Source organism: Danio aesculapii, chromosome 13 (genome assembly GCF_903798145.1).
Source record: "Danio aesculapii chromosome 13, fDanAes4.1, whole genome shotgun sequence".
NCBI classification, from domain to species: Eukaryota; Metazoa; Chordata; class Actinopteri; order Cypriniformes; family Danionidae; genus Danio; species Danio aesculapii.
In genome coordinates, this window is record NC_079447.1 from 12,617,251 (window position 1) to 12,639,127 (window position 21,877).

Below are 21,877 nucleotides of genomic sequence, written 5' to 3' on the forward strand. Positions count from 1 at the left end.
AGTCAAGTACCTTAGCCATGTGACAATAACTGTTTTCAAGGTATTCCACACTTGCTTTTGAAAAGTCAAACCGCCAAAATGTTTTGCTATCGTTCTTATGTTCCTAGGTTCTATGTAAGAATTTTTATCTACATTATTTATTTATTTTTTTTAGGACAACAGTATCTCCAGCAGAAAAGATATCAAAAGACGGCATTTTAAATTGTACAGAAATCTGTGTTTTTGAAACTAATGAAGACAGAAGTCAATGATTCATTTGAATTATTTAGCCTGATCATTTAAAAGGAACTTGTTTTAGAGTAGTAATCACAATACTGTGAAACCGTGATATTTTTATCCAAGATTATCATATCGTCAGAATCTTATACCAGCCCATGCCTAACCTATATCCTCTTCCTCCAAATAAACAAATAAATAAACTAACAAATGTGTGTATGTGTGTGTGTGTGTATGTGTGTGTGTGTGTGCGCGCGTGTAATAAGAGACAGTTTCTATTTAGATTTACTATTTTGATGGCCTATTTAGATACTTTAAGTCTAAATTTCAGTAAATGAAAATAAGCAAATACATATTTAGTATATGATATATATTTTGTGCATTTTAAAATTTCAAATAACTTAATTGTATTTGGTTTGAGAAAAAATGAAAAGAAATTTATATTTATTTAACAATTTGCCATGTCATTTCTATTGAATTTAGTTTATGTAAGTGCAAAACACTGCTTTTTTTTACTAGTTTATTTTTAAATGTCAGATTCTCTTTTTTTATATTTTTAATGTCTAAATACGTTTAGTTTAGTTTGACAATGTATTGCTGTCTATTAATTGTAGCATTTCTACATAATTAATATCTCAAATTTATTTTATCTTATTTTATGCACTCTCCGTTAGTGAAACGTATGCAGTACTTTAGTGGTTCTTCTGGTCTAGATTTCAGCTAACAGGTGATCATAAAGGCCTGCTGGGTCATATCAGACTCTGAGACTCTTGACCAAGTGTGAACGGCTCTGGATTCTGTTCAGTCAAGCACATTGTGTCCTTTAAGATAAACCACATGTGAACTGCAGACATGTTTCCTTTTAGAGCGATGTTAAGTCTTGTGCACTTTACTGCGCTTAACAGGTATTATACTGTTACTTAATGACCATCTTTTGCACATAATACATCTACATGGACATGATCTTGGCTAGGTCAATGGCTTGTTAAGAATTGTTCAAAAATAATGGCTACAAATTACTCATTATTTAGCTATTAACTCAAGAAACAGGTAGTTGTTAGTTTTGTTTAAGATAATGTTACAATTTACAGACATCTGTAACAATTTTAATTCAGACATCTATAATCATTTTAATTCATAAGAAATGGGGTTTGAATGACATGCTAAATGCTCTCTGTGAATGTTTAATGAATGTTTTATTAATTTTAGCATTTACGTGTTGTTTACTAAAATGATAAAATACTACCCTTTTGATAGCCGAGTTTTTTTTAGTTTTTCTTATGCCGAGTTCAGACTGCATGACTTTTGGATGGAGAATTACCAGTTGAGAAACGCTGCTCTCACTGATGACAATGCGGTACCATTTCAATTTGGCCATGTCATTGGCCCATGAACATCTCCAGCTTGTCAAACTATTTTGTTACTGTAACAATTTAATGGTAGGCCTATATCTTAACGTTAAAAGAGCTGTCATGACCTTATATGTTCCTGTGATTCCGGTGACGCTCCAGAGACAGACGAGTCTTCGCTGAGGCCAGCTTCCAGCCTCCGCCACTGAGACTGCAGCTCTGCACAAGACGTTTGGCCAGCGGAGAAATTAAAATGGTCGTGCCCAACTGAGTCTGGTTTCCCTCAAGGTTTTTTTTCTTCACTTCCGCCATTAGTGAAGTTTTTTTTTCCCTCTCCGCTGTCGCCACTAGCTTGCATGGTTCGGGATCTGTAGAGCTGCGCATCGTTGGATTTGCTCTTCAGTATTTGGACTCTCAGTAGTGATTATTAAACCACACTGAACTGAGCTCAACTGAACTGAACTTAAACACTACAAACTGAACTACACTGTTCCTATTTACTATTTACTATGACCTTTTATGTGAAGCTGCTTTGACACAATCTACATTGTATAAGCGCTATACAAATAAAGGTGAATTGAATTGAATTGAATATGTCCACATTTTTGGAATCTTAGAAGCTGTGGAAATTAAAAATGTAATACAGGAAACAGATTAGGACCATTGTTGCTGTTTACATCCCTCAAATGATTTATATGCACACAGACTTTTAATTTTCAGTCAGCCAGCCCGAGAGCTGCCATTACAAAATCACCACATTTAAGATCTGATTTCTTTAAATATCAATGATATTCACTTTCTGATTGATATACAATATAACGCAAGTCTCAGATCGGACAAGAAGCACTGCATTGAATTCAATTTCCCTCCACCATGTCTGTAAAATATGGAAATTTATTTTACCGCAGTATTTTCAGTGGAGTTTCTGCGCTAACCTGCTGCTCCTGACGGCGCTAGCGTTTACATGGCCTTTCATCTCGTTTTACACTTTAATTTACAATTAAATGAACGCTTAAGTCTATTTAACCGATTGCATTTTAATTACCTTACCACATCGATGCTGTTCCTTATGAAATTGAATACAGTCACATTAAACATGCACCGGTAGTTTATCTACCTGAAGGTGCTTGCTGCTATGGCGCCCTCCATGCAGCAACGAAGAAAAAGGTCTATAGAACTCTATGAAAAAGTGTGCCTGGATCTCGTTAACATCATGATGTTAGCTGGCGACGGGCCTGTTTGGATATATACTTTTAACCACGTCCAGAAGCTCAAAACCCCCTTTATCTAAATCTGAGCCTCATTCAGGTGCAAATGGTTCCCATCATTAGCAGAGGAGTGGATTGAAGAGACACCGCGGACGGGGAACATCTGCGGGTCTACAGATGCTTTGAAGAGCGCCGTGGATCTTCTCTCTCTGACCTGATGAGACACGCAGCTCTCGCTCTTGGGTTACACGTTATTGCGCACTCACTGTCACTATTTATTTCTGTGCTTCTTTGTGTTCAGGCCCATGTGTAAATCATGGCTTTTATCCTGCCATCTTTCACCGAATGTGCTGGAAAACTACAGTTCAGTAAGTGTGTCAGAAGTCAGCAGGTTATTGAAGGAATTATTAGTTCATTTTCCTTCAGCTTAGTCCCTTTATTCATCAGGGGTCGCCACAGCGGAATGAACCATTAACTTATCCAGCATATGTTTTACACAGCGGATGCCCTTCCAGCTGCAACCCAGTACTGGGAAACATCCATACACACTCATTCACACACACACACACACACACACACAAACACAACGGCCAATACTTTATTAAATTCACCTATACACTCCCAGACATATAGGTACGTGAGCTGTCACTGGGGTGGTACCTTTTCAAAAGGTACACATTTGTACTTGAATGGTCCATATTGGTACCCCAAAAATGTATATAAGTATCTAAAAATTTTAAGAGGAACACTTTTGTACTTTTTAGGTACTAATATGTACCCTTGAGGTATTAATATAGACCTTTTAGGTACAAATTTGAGTGACAGTGACAGATCATGTACCTTTATTTCTGAGAGTGTAGCGCATGTCTTTGGACTTTGGGGGAAACCGGAGAACTTGGAGGAAACCCACACCAACATGGGGAGAACATGCAAACTCCACACAGAAATGCCAACTGACCCAGCCGGGACTCAAACCAGCGACCTTTTTGCTGTGAGGCGACAAAGCTAACTAATGAGCCACAGTGTCGCCCTTTAATAATACTTTTAAATACAAAATCAAACAAAAAGTCCTTCAGGGGTAGATAATGTGCCGGTGCTCTTTAGATAAGAGATTCATAAAGATTAACAACGAAATTATAAAGTCAACTTAAGTGGAAAAAAAAAACTTTGTTAACACAGCAATTATGCAAAAACCCTTTTAAAATATAATAGCCATGTTAATAAAGGCTTTTTGTTATTATTATTTTTTTCCCTTACTTTTTGAGTGCCTTGGACTCAGGGGTGCTGCTAGGGGGGAAAGGTTAGGACGATTCTAAGGGCCCACGCCAATTTGGGCCACCCAAGAGTTACTATTAAAGGCCGTTTTCACTGAGTGGTATAGTACGGTACGGGTCTATACTGATGACCTTTATCAGGCTTGCATCATCACTGTCAAAAGAGTACCAATGGTACCCTTTTGGTGGGCATGGTGTATGACAGTATGTTTCAGTCGACGTCATTCTCGCTCAAGGAAATGTCTACAGTAAAGCTGTACGGGTCGTTCACATATCATATGAGAAGCACTTTTCACAAAACAGATGCTTTACACATAAATACTTGTGTATACATGTTCATTTCTAACCTTTCTATGAACAGGATTTGATTATAACTGAAGATCAATTATAGTGCGAAATAGCCTATACTGTAATATCTGCGATTATATGAAATAAATAAATAAATGCAACATATACTGTATGAACACATACAGATCGTTATAGTATTCCGATATGTTACCAATTACAGAAAAACTACACATAGCATATATTTAGTCCTTATTTGGGTTCAAAAACAACATGTAGCCTACGGTCAGTGCAAACCTCTCATCTGTATCTTTAATCTTCAGCAGCACATGTGACCTCTGTTAGAAAGTAAATCTGTCATTCCGAGTTCCTAATAGCCCAGAATGTGATGATGATAATAGTTAAACATGGCAGTTTGTTCATCTTTTAGGTTGCTGAAAGTTTAATTTGCTCTTTTGTTTTTTTCTGGCTTCTCCTTTATGTTTTCATGTGTCACTCTCGTGTTTGTCCATTTCTGAAAGGATCGGATACCAGTAGCACTTCAATAATCATGCGCACGTTATTATTATCAGCTCAAGAAGTTTGTTATCACAAAAATAGATGCGCGGCGAGCACACGCAAGCTCTCTGGAGAAAGTGAAACCGCTCGTGCTTTTAGACGACCTCGTAAAACAAAAACAGGACACGACAGATTTTGTTCTTCTTGGCTTTGTGGCTGTTCAAGACGACGACAAGGTTTGTTTGAGCTCGGGTCGACCATGGCTTGTTATAATATGTATATAGTGTTGCAGCGTAACAGTTAATGTCTCGGCTGTGTATTTAAAAATGCCACTTCCTTTGTTTTCATTCTACTGGTTTGTACACGTGCTAGTGATGTTTTCTGTAAAATAATAGCTTTCAGCTGCGCATCTAGCTCCACCTTTTGGTACCCTTTTGTCATGCTCGGTACCCAAAAAGTGGTATGGTATGGTTCACTTTTTGGTACCTTTTGACAGTAGAATCGGCCATAAAAGTGTACCGAACCGTACCACTCAGTGGAAATGGGCCATTAGGGGCCCTATAATCTACCTCTAGTATAGCAAAAATGTGGCCTAAATTAAAACAAGACTCGATCTGAAGTTTTATATTATTTTAATTTATTATGTTTTAATAATATTTTATAAATAAGTGTTTAGAGCACAAGTGTCAAATCCAGTTCCTAGAGGGCCACAGCTCTGCACAGTTTAGCTTTAATTTGCTTTAATACCCTAATTAAACACACCTGATCAAACTAATCTAGGCTTGTTTGAGATCTATGGGTAATGCCGTAAAGTTTGTGCGTGCGAAATTTTGTCGTACGCCGCTGTGAAAAGAGGCGGGATTAAACAAGATGATAAGACATTAAAAAAAGTAAGCAATTGGTATATGTTTTGAATTTCTGTCCAGAGAGGTCATGTTTTGATCTTTGATTGGTCTCACGTAATTACAAGAAGCGATTTCACAGGACAGAGCTCACCAAGCTTGAACTCAACAATGCAGCAAACCGCAAAACTTGTCATACGAGCTTGCTTTTCCGGTCTGCTGCATTCGCGTGCATATGAATAGAAGTCTATGGGGCGAAAAGTCTGGTGTCACCGCAGCTTGAGTGTGCTGAAGCAGGGTTGGAACTAAACTGTGCAGAGCTGCGGCCCTCCAGGAACTAGACTGACATCTTCAAATGAACCATAATAATTTAGCTTACACTCACGCACACACAATATTTTAAATACACAATACATTCAATTGTAAATGACTGGTCAAAATCAAAATCTTCAATAAAGATTTTTACTTTTCTTTTATTTATTTATATACATATATATTTAGACAAAAATAATATTCAGACAAACATTTCCATAATAAAATAATGCTCTTTAACAGAAAAAATATGAACAACTCTAACTTTGCAATAAACACATTCAAGAAGAAAAATAGCTTGTAAATAGAGTCACTTTACTTTAAAGACCAAACAAATTTCTCAATCACAATAGAATATTTTGTATAATAATGGAGACCCTGGTTAATCTAAGGGCGAGGAGAAATATATAATTTGAAATAATTTTTTTCACCATGAACACAAAATGTAAATCATTGTGATACACAAGTGTGAACAACCCCAGCAGGCACAGCTTGACAATAGATTGATGTTGTACCCCAATGTCAGGGCACTTTGCATTTTGTTTGGAAATAAAAATTGGGTTGACGTCAGGCCGATGTCAATGTCACACGTCCAACCTAAAATGAACCAAATATCAACGCCTAATGATGTTAAAGTTTGATGTTGTGTGGACGTTACAACTATGATGTCTATCAGATGGTGGATTTTGGTTGCCATAACTGATAAATACATGCCAGTATTTGACGTCAAGATGGCGTCATGGATTTTTGGATATTGGATTTTGGTCACTTTCCAACACAACCTAAAATCAACCAAATATCAACATCATTTGACGTCATAATTGGATGTCAAAATAACGTTGTCCTTTGACGCTGGCTGGACATTGAATATTGGTCACCTGACGTCACAACCTAAACCTAACCTATTATTAACATTATATGACATTGTGTGCCTGCTGGAAGTCAATACATCTGAAAATAAAAGGGCATTTTTCATCTCTAAACATCGATTTCTGCTCTATGTTTTTGCAAAAACAACAAAATAATCAATGTAGAGTGACTTAAATAAAAGTCAACTGTTTTTTATATATCAACAAACACACAGAAACTCAGAAACACATATACATTTATATAAATAATATTCATAGAGCAAGGAAGCACACAGTTTAAAATCAAAAACCAAATGTATGTACATTTATTAATTATTATTAATATAACAAAAGGTCTGTACCTGTACAAAACATCAGTCACTCATCATGCTTCATATTAATTGTTCAGCTAGCAGCAAATAAAAAGAATCGCTGTACACGGGATTTACAGTGATCTTAAAAGCATTTGGACAATTAGGCAACACTTGTAAAAGATCTGTAATATCAGTCAAATGCAGAGTCGCCACTAATGCGCTCTTTTGCTTGAAATAATAAATACCGCTTGCGCTAATATTACATCAATAATTTAATGTAATGACCTTTTTAAGCATGACCTAATGTTCCAAAACGTGTAGGGCCACTGCATCAGCACAGATTAAGGTAGTGTTTACAGTGAAAGAAACCTGGAAAACTACTCGAAGAATGTAATAGGAGTAAAACATGGAAAGAAAGATGCGGCTTATTCTCAACACCAACAAGACAATTTCCTGAGCTCCTCCACCATTTGTATTTGACAAACAGTTTTTCAATAAGCAAAACGTACCTTCGAAAACTCCTACTGTTCCTTTTCGGCCATAAGAGAGTCTGAGCTACAATGAGAAGTCAAACGTGTAAACATTACATATGTAATGAAGTATTTCTCTGAAAACCCAGGAGTAATGAAAGGATTAAAAGGGTCGTGAACTGAGAAATCCACTTCCCTTGACTGTTGGATGTGTAGCAGGTCATTGCACTGTAAAAACACTAAACACTGTTAGTGTAAAAACAGGTTTTAATAAAAAACCAAGCTGTCAAAACAACTGGTTTCATAGTGTGTCTGCAGACGCCTCTGCAAAAGGTCAACAAAAGACAGAAGATTACTGTAATTTAGCCCCGCCCCATGAATTCACACATACCGCGCTTTCAAACTACCACCAGCGAGGGCGTCAAAGTGGTAAAGTCTAGATCGGATACAGGGCCAGCGGGAAGTGCGATATGCACATCAAAATAGCAGCATTTTTTATGACACTGTATAACAATAATTAATATTTTTACAGTGCTGTCATGATTTGGTCTAGGGTTGGGGTGGGGGTGGGCGTTAAGACATACAATTTATTGGTTAATTTAATAGATAGCATGAATAACACTCGGTACAACTACTGTTTTTACAAACTGTGACAAGTGTTGGGCAGTAGCTACATTTCTCAGTAGCGTGGCGGTAGCGTCGCTACCTTATAAATCCAATAGTTTTTCAGTAGCGAAGCAATTTTTTTTTGTCAAGTGCAGTAGCGTCCACACAAGCTACATTTACCGATCGCAGATCAATAAGTGACAGCATCAACATTCACAGAGCTGTGAGGCCGGTGTCTAGCCGATGAAAGTAAATCCATATGACGATTTCTTCTTCCTAATTTACGATGGTTGACAACAAACTTTTTGGTGTGTTACTGTCACCTCTCGCTCTGGTCGGTGATGTCGCAAATCAATCATTGGGCTGACACGAGAAACTTGCTTGATGGAAAGATGACTGAGGGAGAGGAGTATATATATGTGTATATATATATATATATATATATGTATATACTCTAGTAAAGGCTAAAGTATACTATGGTAATTACTATTATTTCATGATAGTTATTAATGATACTACAATAAATAAGTTAGTGTAATTTAATGCTTATTCGTAAATATTTCCTTTTACTATAAATTACTATAGTATTTTAAATGCGTAACACCTGGTTTTATTGGATTTTTAGTTTTTGCTGTTATATACTATACTTTGTTTCTGTTTGGTACAATATTATTTACAGTAAATAACTGAACTGAACAATTCTGCCTCTTATGATTCATTGACAGTTTTAGTGATCGCTAAGATATGAATATTTTAAGTTGCTTCGATTTAAAAATGAAAATGGCAAAAATAGCTTAAATGTAGCTGAGCTACTTTTGCAAAGTAGCTTTTAGCTTAGCTTGCTACATTTCCCAGGGTGTAGCTTTTAGTGTAGTTAAGCTTCATTTTAAGTAGTGTAGCTAATAGCTTAGCTTGCTACATTTCAAGTAGCTTGACCAACACTGACTGTGACGGTAGGGTTTAGGGTTGGGGTGGGGGTAGACGTTAATAAAATACAATAAAAGGCAAATTTTATAAACAGTATAAATTATTCTTGTTAAATTCCGGCCAAAACCATATCCGATCTAGCAACAACCCGTCAAAATGGCCAGATGTCATTTAGCTTTTATGGCTGTATCCAAAATTGCCACATACAATTAAATAGTGCACTATTTGAGAGAGCAGCCATTTGTAGTGGTGTCCGAAAACTGTGGAAATTCTGTAGTGCACAAGCAATCCAACAATAACGAGTGTACAACCCATGCACACTGAAGGCTGATTTTTACTTCTGCGTCAAGCACACGTGTATGCTCCGGGGGAGCCTTTCCGCGGTCGCATAGCGCCGTGGCTGATGCCGACGCTGATCTCTCAAAAAATGTAACTATACATCACAACGACACGTAGCGCAAGCTCTGTGATTGGTCAGCTTGGTAGTGGTGACAAGTGTGGGTGGGGCCGAGAGCCGCACAAACCCGATGGCGTGAGTATTTACAAGTGTGGGGTCCCGTGAAAGAGCTCCAGGTGGAAAATTTTGTTTTCTGTTTACCTCATGAATAAAGTTGTTACACGCCTGCCGGTTCCCGCCTCTGAATGAGCGAGTTTGAGCCACTTCTACATTAAGTTAGCGTTCAGAAAAAACAAAACATCAGTGAAGAAATCTGACACAGAGGAACATAAAAACCTACTGCCAGCTAGCGTTTCAGGAAGTGTTATTGCAAAGCAACACAAACAGCAAGCAGAAGTGGGTTACGGCGATCACTCGACGCAGAAGTATAAACCAGCCTTTGCTCATTTTGCTAGCTTGTGAGTTAAATTTTGGCGCTTAAGTGACCGAGATGTAACCAAGAGAATACGGTAATTTTTTTTTTAAATGAAAGATTTTTCAAAATAAAAGGTCTTCAGACTCAGATAATAAAAAACCCTGAAATAATTAATGATTTCTTGTGCGTCTCGAACCAATTGATCCAACCAATTGACCACCGAATTAGAGGATAAAAACATAAGATTTCTGGAGCAACAAAACAAGAACGATACCTCGAAAGGCAGGGACACAAAAAACTGATGCCAAAGAAATAGCATACAAAAACCAACTGTGTTGTCAGCTGATTGTAAGCACACCAAATGGACGGCAGCTGACTGAAACAAGAGCACATATTCTGTGCCTGCATGAGAGGATATTGTCTTTCCACACTCGCAGGAATCTGTTTTATCATTCCACAAAGGGAAACCAGAAGATGTTACGCATGTAGACACATCGTAAACAAACTGTTTAGTATCTTTATTAAAGTAATTCCCATGAAGAGAGTTCGCTCATGCAAATATGTCTGATAATCTACTAATCCATATCGTTTGCAAATATTTGAGAAATGTAGCGAAATTACAGCCAGCCAGCTCCTTCTTAAGCCTCATTCACACTACCAGCGACTCGCAGCAGCAAAACGACAAGTGACCATTCATTTCAATGAAGAGTGAGCGACTTCCGGCGACCTCGGTCTACGTGAGCGACATCGACTGTTGGCAACCAGATGGCCATGTCGAGTGACGCGACAAAGTTGAGAATCCTTCTATTTAATACAAATGAATAGCGACTTTCTTGAGCTCCCATGATCCTCTCAGCTCGTTCAGAGACATTGTCTGTGTTGTAGACTTACGCAGACCTGCGTTTGCAGCAGGTCACCACCCAGAGCAACAGGCAGTTACAGAGTCGCTGCTAGTGTGAATGAGACATTACTTGATTTGTTTTTGCGCTCTGATTCATTGCTGAATAATCAATTAGAGCGCTCTCTTTAGCCGATGGCCAACGCCAAACACATGCTGAATCAGGCCAACTTAATCTGATGTTAACCCAACAAGAGGCGAAGTGTGGAACACACCAAACCAACCAGCTAGACTGATGCTGAGCAATGGCCTGACAAAGCCCAATGGAATACCGTCGACTTGATGTGTCCTGGGCCTAACGATTATAACACTGTGAAATGCAAAGTTGTGGGAAAACACAGTCTTTGCATAGCCTTCCATATGTTGTTAAAACCAGGCCTACACATATAGAAGCTCCATGGAAGAACTCCGTAGAATAAAAGGACATGAGCTGAAGAGTTGTTTTAAGTTTCAGTCATCCATCGGCCTTACTTTCGATTTGGTGGAATTCCCACCATTTGCCAGAGGCCAAGGCTTGATGCTAAGCAAGGAAACAAGAGCTAATGCCAGCCATCAGTAGGAAAGCAAGAGGGACTTCCTGGCCTATGAAGGGTAATGAGAGAAAACGGGATAAATGAAGTGGGGCAGAGAGCAAAGCTGGAGGATTAAACACTCATGAGCAACACCACTACCATAGAGCAGTCTTGAGTCCCACGGAGGAGCTACAGAGATTGTAGGAGTCCATGAATGATATAAATGGAATGCCTCTTCCCATAGTAGCTCCATCATCTATATATATAGTTCTGAATTTATAAAGCAACCAAAAAAATAGCCCAAAACTGCAAGCTTTTTTTCAGGTCATGGGTCAAGCATATACCAAAGTTATAAAGATGACTTAAAAGAGGAGATATGTATATTTTGAACAAGAAAGATTACAGATCAAGATTTTATCCTTTGCTTTTTGAGTGACTTTAGACTCTAAAAGGAAACGACAAAAGATGTAATTCAGATCAAATACGATTAAGCAGGTTTAACCTTACTTTTTGGTCCTGAAACAACATTTCTGGCAAGCAGTTGTAGTCCCAACCCTAAACATAACCCTTAAAATCTGAGCGAAGGGATTGGCTGAAAAGCAAGTTAAATCTAACCCTAAAATCGGATTGGTCGACAGGCTGGAATGTTGTTTAAGAACCAACAAAGATGTTGATCCAGGAACACGTTTAACTCTGCTAAATCACATTAAGCTGACAGACAGGCCCACACAGAATCCGCACCCACAGAACTCGGCAGATTTGGAACGGCTGTCCTTTACAACCTTCCCCCCTGTGAGCTTTCAGCATTCAAATATTTGGGCTAATCTGATAATGTTTCCAGCTACTAATAAGAGTGCAGTTCTGTCAGTTCTGATTAACACATTGTACCATGTTTAAATCCATTCCACACATTCTTACAAAGAAAGATCCCAAAAGGAGGTTCTTAAACAAGTTTCCACCACAGAATAATAATAAAAAATGTAATACAAGTTTACATCTCATAATTCAGACTTCTATCTCAATTCTGAGTTGTTCCCCTTAGAATACATCTTATTATTGTTATGTTATTTCTCACGAATGAGAGTATTTTATTACTTCGACCCTAGTAGTTTTTTGAAAGCTATACATGAAGAACAGCTAATCTGGACAAGATTTTACTCAGCAGGCACCGGACGTCACACAGATGTAAAAATGAGGTTGGATTTCAATGTCTGACTAACTTAGAATTTTGGTTGTATATGCAAATTGGGCTGACGTCAGAACCCAACGCCAGACTTCAAGATGAATTTTGTAAGTTACAGACAAAACATAAACTCAACCAACGATCAACGGTTAATGATTTTGGCATTGTATGGACATCACATTATGACATAAAAGTGATGTTGAATTTTAGTTCGGTAAATTACACAACATAAAACCAACCAAAGATAATCATCTACTGATGTTAGACTTTGTTGTATGAATGTGATATCATGACATTAAATTGATGTTGGATAAACCTAGCCTAAAACCAACCAAATATCAACACCAGCTGACATCAGTATAAGACAACAAATTGATGTGAAATTTTGGTCACCTGTCGTTGCAACCAAAATAGAACTAAAGATCTATTTGTGCCTGCTGGGTACACTTTAAAGAACCTTTCGTGTAATAGAAAGTTTCCTTAGATGTTAATAGTTCTTCACAGTATCAATGGTTCATTTTAGAACTGACAGGACCTTTGGGGAACCTTTTTAGTAACCTTAACACAGTATATATCACCCTACAGCCCAAGACTCACTGAAGCCAAGCTGGGCTGAGCCTGGTCAGATCCCGGATAGGAGACCACATGGGAAAACTAGGTTGCTGTTGGAAGTAGTGTTGATGAGGCCAGCAGAGGGCACTCAACATGCGGTCTGTGTGAGTCCTAATGCCCTAGTATAGTGAAGGGGACACTATACTTTCAGTGAGCGCTGTCTTTCGGATGAGATGTTAAACTTGAGGTCCTAAATCTGTGTGGTCATTAAAAATCCTTCCTGTAAAGAGTAGGGGTGTAACCCCGGTGTCATGGCCAAATTCGCTCAATTGGCCCTTACCCATCACTGCCTCGCAATCCTTAAATTAGCCCGCATTAGCTCTATCACTGTTTCTCCACTCCACCTATAGCTGGTGTGTGGTAAGCGCTCTGACATCATTGTTTTGATCATCCAAGTGGATGCTGCACACTTGTGGTGGGGTCGAGAGACCCCCTTCATGATTGTGAAGTGCTTTTGGCTGTATTTGGGTTTGTATGCACATATGAAGAACCTTTTATTCAATTGAAAAGATTTCATGCATGTTGAATGTTCTTCATGAAACGACAGATGCCAATGATGAACTTCTGTTTTGAAGAGTGCAGATTATCCCACAAAATTGTACTCTTACTGTGCATTCATACCAAAGGTGGAGTGAGCGTCAAAGTTGTTCTGGTCTAGAAAACAGGTGTGTTAAGGCTCAGTGTTGGCACGTTGCTATTTTGAGGAACTACAGTTAAATAGACAATAGACCAGCTGAAAGCAGGTCTACAGTCCAGTGCAGAGTGTGTTAGTTGTGCACCTCGCTTACACATTGCTTAATACACACAGGATGTACAGCAAGACGCAAATATCTTTCCACATGAAAAAGAGTTAAAGGAATAAAATATTACAAAAATTATTATTTTTTACACAAATACAAAACCAACTGCCTCCATGCCTTCATCTCAGGGGGCTTTTTTCAGTTTATTCACAACAACTTGCTTTTGTTAAATGTTATTATTATTAGCAGTATCATTTATTATATGCATATTTATATTTCTTTTAATAAAAACATGCTTAGATTTGTCCATCTGTCAGGTTTTGGACCATATGGGGTATAAGAATAGGACGTGTGTTTGGATATAACTGTCCTATATAACTGTGTTTTTTGACCACACTTCATTGTTATTGTTTATTTATTCGTTTGCTAGAAATTAGAGCTGAATTTACTAATATTTTTGAAACAAATCTTTGCGCTTAACAAACAAAATTAAATATGTAGGCTAATGGATGTCTTCAGTGGTGAGTACAACACCATTTCCTTATCCACAAAAGAGAGAAAGAGAAAGTGAAAGTAAAGAGGCCGAATGGAGAAGGCTCATTCTTTATCCTCGCAATGGTTTATTGAACTGTTTTCTTACTAGTGACGTGTTCAGTTTTCCACTTACAAAGTCCAGCATGTAAATAGCAAATGCGCCATGGCACAACGCAACTGACTCTTAAAGGGAATGGGAGATGAGACTCTGATTGGTTTACTCTCAAAATACACCCAGAACTCATTAAGAGAATAAGCACAACCCTGTTAGACCATGTGCCGTGGCGCAGAGCGGATTTTTCCATCCATAAAATAGCAAAAGTGGACTCGGACATGCCCTTAATGCATTTGCGCCCTGAGCTTAGACTTTGCACCTACACCGTTAATAAAGAGCCCTAACACTCTTGAACTGTGTCATAGCTCATAAGCATAAAGTTGACTTGATTTGAACCCCTCTCGACGCTCACAACGGCAAAGATGCACCATGCTCCCATTGAAAGCGAATGACTTCTGGCGACTGACGCTCTCGCCGCTTTCGGTGTGAACGCACAGTTAGAGTAAAGCTTCTTTATTAGAATCAATAGTTCCATGAGGAGCCATTAACATGCATGGAACAAAATGTTCATTAAAGTCAAAAAGGATCATTAACAGTCTTCACTCTAATGTATAAATGTTTTTTTCAAGACCTGCTGACTGAAAGATTCTTTGGGGATCCAAAAATGGTTCTATGGCATTTCTGTGAAAGCCCTCCTTAGAAACTCTTATTTTTAATTGTGTACCAAAAAACAAAACGGAAAGTCAAGTCAGATTCAGCCTGGATGTGCTAATTGATTACCTCAAGTTTGTAGCTTAAGATGATCCTCAACTTCATATCATAAAGCTCTCAGTGACACTGCTATGATTGAAGAACCACCAGACTTCATTATAAGCTTCTGCAAATAAAAGCAACAAGAACAAAATCACAACAGAGCAACCGAAATACATTCACTTTCCACAAGTCCAGCTGTTCCTGTGGATTCAAAAGAGGAGAAATGTTGTTGGAAGCATTCAGTGCAACCCTTGCTTGAACGAAGGGGTCTTTTCTTCTAAATAGAGGAGAGTGCCACAAGGGGCTGGTGCATTGAACAGAAGATGATCTGAGGTCGGTCAGTGTGTGTTATCTGCGGCAGGCGTAAGCGTTAATATTCTTGATGACGTAGAAACCGATAGATACAGGAGGCATGGCTATTGTTCTGCCAGCTCGCAGCGTCCGAGGCTTGAGCTCAGGGAAGGTCTCGTTGTCCACCATGCGCAAGGGCTCTCCGTTCAGCTGCACAGACCTGCGGAGGAAATACGCGTGTGTTTAGATGCTATACACTGAAAATAATACTGGGTTCCACACAATTAACTCATGTTGTCCCAACACAAATCAATTAAGTTAAGTTTACAAATTTAAGTGGATTAAACATAAAACAATTAAGTTGTCCCCCAAAAAACTAAAGAATTGTGATGTTTCAACTCATTTTTAATAAGTAGTTTGAATAAGCTGCAAAAGTCTTTTTTTGAGTGTAGATCGTAGGACTACAAGCTCATTATATCGGTGTAAGAACTGGAGATGATTAATAATGAAGAGAACTACTCCACAGATGTTTGAAAAGTGTGCTTTTAGCTGCATAAATAATTCATTTTAATAACAAAAATCAGTGCTGATGTTATTATAGACAAATAAACTGACAGTTTTAGGAATGAATTAGCTGAATATGTAAAGTGTGACTCTCTTGATTGTGCACTAGAGGGCGCTACAGCTGCATTATCAACCTTAAGGAAAACAAACATCCCAGTATTAAAGTGCTTCTGAAAGAAGACGCATAAAGCATTTCGTCATAATATTTTTAACTTTAATCTCTCAATTTTCAGATATAAATAATTATCGCTAATACAAAGGCAGCATCGTGTTTTATTTTTAAAAATACATATGGTCATATATGACAGCTTATTTGAATGTTTTAGTCAATGTACATGTATATATAATTAAAAAAATAATGATTTTCAATAAGTAATACAATTTTGTAATATTTAAATTGTTTTTCAAAATCGCCGCCTACGTCCCTTCTGCCAGCTCTCCTGTTTTTCCCCATCTTTGTATTTGTCTTAGTGTTGTAAATATTGTAAATAGTATATTTTTGTCCTACTTTATTTTCTTTATTTTGTATTTATTTGTTGTTTTTGTTCACTATCGGGAAATATAAATAAAATCACAATTTTTGTATTATTTTGGTTGTCTTTTGCACTTATTCACTGTTTGTATAAATATATTTTAATTACACCTAAATGTCAAGCCCCACCATCCCCTAGACTAACATCAGGGGTTTGTAACACAGACTTAAGTGACACATGATGCTTCAGAGATCACTCAAAAACATTGATCTGATGCTCAAGATACACTTTTTATTTACAGCTTATTTTAATGTTTTAACCAATATACATCATGTCTGTATAGTTTGTTAATTTAGAATTTCTTTGATAAAATACATGAGTAAAAAGAATAATATTTAAATATGTGATTAGTACTATTTAGTAATATTTAAATGGATTTCAGCATCTTTATTCCAGACTTCAGTAACTCGTGATGCTTCAGAAATCACTCCAAAATTCTGATTTGATGCTTAAGTTTTTTTTTTTTTTTTTAAATACAGTATGGAAATATAGGTACAGCTTATTTAAACGTTTTAACCAGTTATGTCTGTTTAGTTTGTTGATTTAGAATTTCTTTGATAAAATACACGAGTAAAAAGAAGATTATTTTAAATATGTGATTAGTACCATTTAGTGATATTTAAACTGTTTTCAGCATCTTTATTCCAGACTTCAGTAACTCGTGATGCTTCAGAAATCACGCTGATTTGATGCTCAAAAAATAGTTTTTTTTAATACAGTATGGAAATCTTTACCAATATACATTTTGTCTGTGTAGTTTGTTAATGTATAATTTCTTTGATAAAATACATGAGTAAAAAGAATAATATTTTAAATATGTGATTAGTACTATTTAGTAATATTTAAATGGACTTCAGCATCTTCATTCCTGACAAAAGTGACATGTGATGCTCAAAAGAAATCACTCAAAAATGCTGATTTGATGCTTAAGAATTAATTTTTTTTAATACAGCATGAAAATATAGATACAGCTTATTTTAATATTTTAACCAATTATCTTTGTTTAGTTTGTTGATTTAGAATTTCTTTGATAAAATACTTGAGTAAAAGGAAAAATATTTTAAATATGTGATTAGTACTATTTAGTAATATTTATATGGTTTTCAGCGTCTTTATTCCAGACTCGTAATGCTTCAGAAATCACTCAAAAATGCTGATTTGATGCTCAAGAAACATTCTAATTACAGTTGAATCAAATATTTTTGTTTAATTGAAAATTTAGTATTTTTGATTAATTAAAAGGCTTAAAAATGCATTTATTTGAAACAGTAACTATTTACTGTCACTTTCACAAAATTCAATGTATAAATTCCCACAACACAAAAGTGAAGATATTATAAAATAAATTTATAAAAAAAAAAAAAGCTAAACTTGCCAAGTATGTAAATGTTGTTGGTAAGTTTGATATTCTGACACACAACATACCTTATACTACAAAAACAGTAACTGTACAATGTAATATGCCTATGTCCAAACTATATAAATATGCAAAAATAAGTCAATTAATTCATAATATGAACTAAATTTTAGTGACACAACTGATACTGTAGTCTAGATGTACTGTCAACAGTATGCTTCAATCCAAACATGCACTCTAAAAATCTCTTAAAAAAAGCATCCTTAACCATCGGTGGAGGGCGAATGCATGTTTAGTGTGACTATAAGCCATTTAAGCTCTGGCAATAGACATTTACAGTTGAAGTCAGAATTATTAGCCATTAATTAATTAATTCAGGGGGGCTAATAATTCTGACTTAAATTGCATGTCTCACAGGAACCACAAGGAACTGCTTGGCTTGGCATTATTGTATAATATTACACAGTATCATTCTTACAATCCACATATATAGTATCTGTTGTGCATAACATGCTTTCGGCCATCGCCAGAGGTCATTGATTTGAGTTTATTATTCAAAAATGAGAAATTTCTGTAGCGAAAAACACATCCATCCTTTTCATAGGACACATATTAGTCCCTTGGTGGCATATGGGTTAGCTTTATGATGAACTTGCGCTTCAAACTACTCTAACAGTATTCGTCCGACAGAAAAAAGCATGTCTTGAGGGTGAGAAAATTATGGGGTCACTTTCATTTTTAGGTAAACTATTTCTTGAAGTCTGATGTTTACATTTTTTCCAGCATTAACTGTTGCTCCAGAAAAAAACCCAGGAGACCCTTTAACTTCAGTATCAAGACAGCAGGCGTTCAATTCCTGTCCATCTATTTCTGCTTTTCCTGCAGACATCTGGATGGTCCATCCCATCAGCTCAGCTCATCTTCTGATGGCCCAGGCTGAAGTCATCAGGATCTGAGTTTGCTTTTGGGCCCGAAAAAACTTCTGAAGCACAGTGTGACGGGACGCTCAGGAGGACTGTTGATCTTCACAATCAGCTTCACCCCTCGGGGAGGATTTCAGATCAGAAGTTCAAACAGACTCAAGTATGTAAGAGCACAGCGAGCGTTTGGCGTTTGGCTCAGGGCTTCAGCAGACCGAGATCCGCATCTCCTTCGAACAGAATGCAGATTGAATTAAAGTCTCCGGATAGTTCTGGAACGACCTCTGACGACCTCTGGCTACAGATGTAGGTATGTGTTTGAGAAATGAAAAGAGCTGAAAACATAAACCCTTCAGGGCTCTGAAGATCACAAACATAAACCATAATCGCACACAGTAGCTCTGATTCGCAAAGCTTCTCAGACTAAAAATGCAGATCTGTGTTAAAGGACTTTGAGGCTTTAAATGGGACAGTTCAACCAAAAGGTAAAATTCAACACAAAAGAAGATATTTTGAAAAATGTTAAAAAAAGAAAAATCACACACACACACACACACACACACTTGCAAAGCTTCTCAGACTCAACTTTCAGCTCCATGTTAAACGACTTTGAGGCTTTTAACGGACATCAAACAATGACAATTCTTTTTCTTTTAACATGAAAGAAGATATTTTGAAGAATGTTGGAAACAAAAAATAAAAAATAATCACACACACACACATGCAAAGTTTCAAAGTTTCAAAGTTTCTCAAAATTCAGATCCATGTTAAATGACTGACACTTTAAAGGGACAGTTCACCCAAAACTGGTGGCGCAGTGGGTAGCACAATCACCTCACACTGTGTGTGGAGTTTGCATGTTCTCCCCGGTGTTGGCGTGGGTTTCCTCTGGGTGCTCCGGTTTTCCCCACAGTCCAAAGACATGTGGTGTAGGTGAATTGAATAAGCTAAATTCACACATACACCACGTGTGAATGAGAGTGTATGGGTGTTTCATTCCGCTGTGCTGATTAATAAAGGGACTACGCCGAAAAGTAAATGAATGAATGAAAAAGAAGATATTTTGAAGAATTTTGGAGTAAATAAATAAATAAATAAATAAAATCACACATATGCAAAGCTTCTCAGACTCTAAATTCAGATCCATGTTAAACGACATTGAGGCTTTAAAAGGACAGTTCACTCGAATCACACACACGCAGACACATGCACAAAGCTTTCCAGACTCCAAATTCAGATCTGTGTTAAAGGACTTTGAGGCTTTAAAGGGGACAGTTCACCCAAAAAATGAAAATTCAGTTTGTTTGTTTTTTTGTTAAAAACAAAGAGAAGATATTTTGAAGAATGTTGAGGGGGAAAAAATTAAATAAAATCACACACACAGATGCACGCGCAAAGCGTTCCAGACTCAAAATTCAGGTCCTTGTTAAACAACTTTGAGGCATTAAAGGGACGGTTCACCCAATTTTTTTGTTTTTCTGTTCAACACATAAGAAGATAGTTTATGTTGGTAACTTGTAGACACAGACTTTGGTTGAATCAAAATATCTTCTTCTATGTTTAACAGAATAAATAGGAAACTTATAACGGTTTGAAACTACTTAAGGAGTGAGTAAATGATGAATACATTTTCAATGTCATTTCCGGTCTAAAATAATCAAATAAAAAATTGCTACTTGAACAAAAATAACTTTAAGTCACAATTTGCCAGGGGTATGGATAATTTCGTACTTGACTGTGTATATAAACTACTGTATAATGCAATAATAAATTGCAACAATTTGCAATAATAAAGCACATTTGTTAAATGGTTAAATAATAATATTTAATAAGTTAATAATAAAAAAATTTATAAAATAAAAATTGAAAAAACACTTCATCACTCTGATGAAGGCAGTTATTTGCCTAAACGCGTAGGTTTAGAATTAGCCATCTGAATAAAGGCTTTTTAATATTTTTTCCATATATATTTTTCCACATGTTTGAAGTGCCTTGGACTGATTTTTGCTGATTAAACACAAGTATTCAATAAAATAAGTGTTTTTCTACTTTATTTCCATTTTTTTCATTTAACAGACATTTAAAATTGTATTAAATGATGTTTTATCGCCAACCAGTGTCACATGTGCAATTATAAAAAAATGAAACATCCTTATTTTTTTAGGCTTACTAATTAAACTATGTAACAGAGTTTGACTAAGGATGCATCGAAATTCACATTTTTTGCTGAAACTGAAAATGTTGGAAGTGTTTGGCTGAAAACCAGAAGCGCTTTTTAGTAATTCATTCATTTTCATTCAGATTAGTCTCTTTATTTATCAGGGGTCGCCACAGCGGAATGAACCGCCAATTTATCCAGCATATGTTTTACACAGCGGATGCCCTTCCAACTGCAACCCAGTACTGGGAAAGCTTTCTAATAATTATTTATTATTCTTTAAATTAATATAAAACTATTTTGTAAGACTTTTTTCAAAAATGTATCTCAATAATGTAAATTATACTGATTATAAAATTCTAAAATCAGTTACATTTTTGTCAAGAGACGTCATTTTATTGGTCATTTAGAAGTCACTATATTTATAATATAATTATTTTTATTTTTGCTGACAAATAGAAACTAATTGAAACTATTTGACAAATGGAAACTAATTGAAAGATTGTGGGGAAATATAAAAAAATCTGTCTTTTATTATGTTATTAAATGATTTGCTCAGACAAAAATCTAATATAGAATAATAGATTGGTTGAAATAATGTTAACTTCATTATATATATTCAATAATAAATGTAAACATCGGTTAAGTCTAGCCAACTTTCTAAAATCCCCTTTCTCTATTCGTTTCCATTCTGAATGAAAGAAATATGAAGCAAAACAAAGACAGATCCTCCAAACACTGTGGGTGGATGTTATCCTTGAAAAAAAGCGTCTCTGTCTGAGAGTGTTTAAGTGTGACCCTGCAAA

The 21,877-nt window shown here is 36.5% G+C and overlaps 1 protein-coding gene across 1 annotated transcript in view; it reads right to left on the reverse strand.

The window, feature by feature from the left end:
* Nucleotides 1-14,207: 14,207 nt before the first annotated feature.
* The window catches only part of hpse2 (heparanase 2), a 157,854-nt gene continuing 150,184 nt past the window's right edge, over nucleotides 14,208-21,877 (reverse strand). Inside the window, exon 12 of the mRNA XM_056470240.1 lies at nucleotides 14,208-15,759. Within this exon, the coding sequence (XP_056326215.1) occupies nucleotides 15,597-15,759 (163 nt within the window). The 3' untranslated portion in view covers nucleotides 14,208-15,596. The remainder of the gene's footprint in view (nucleotides 15,760-21,877) is intronic.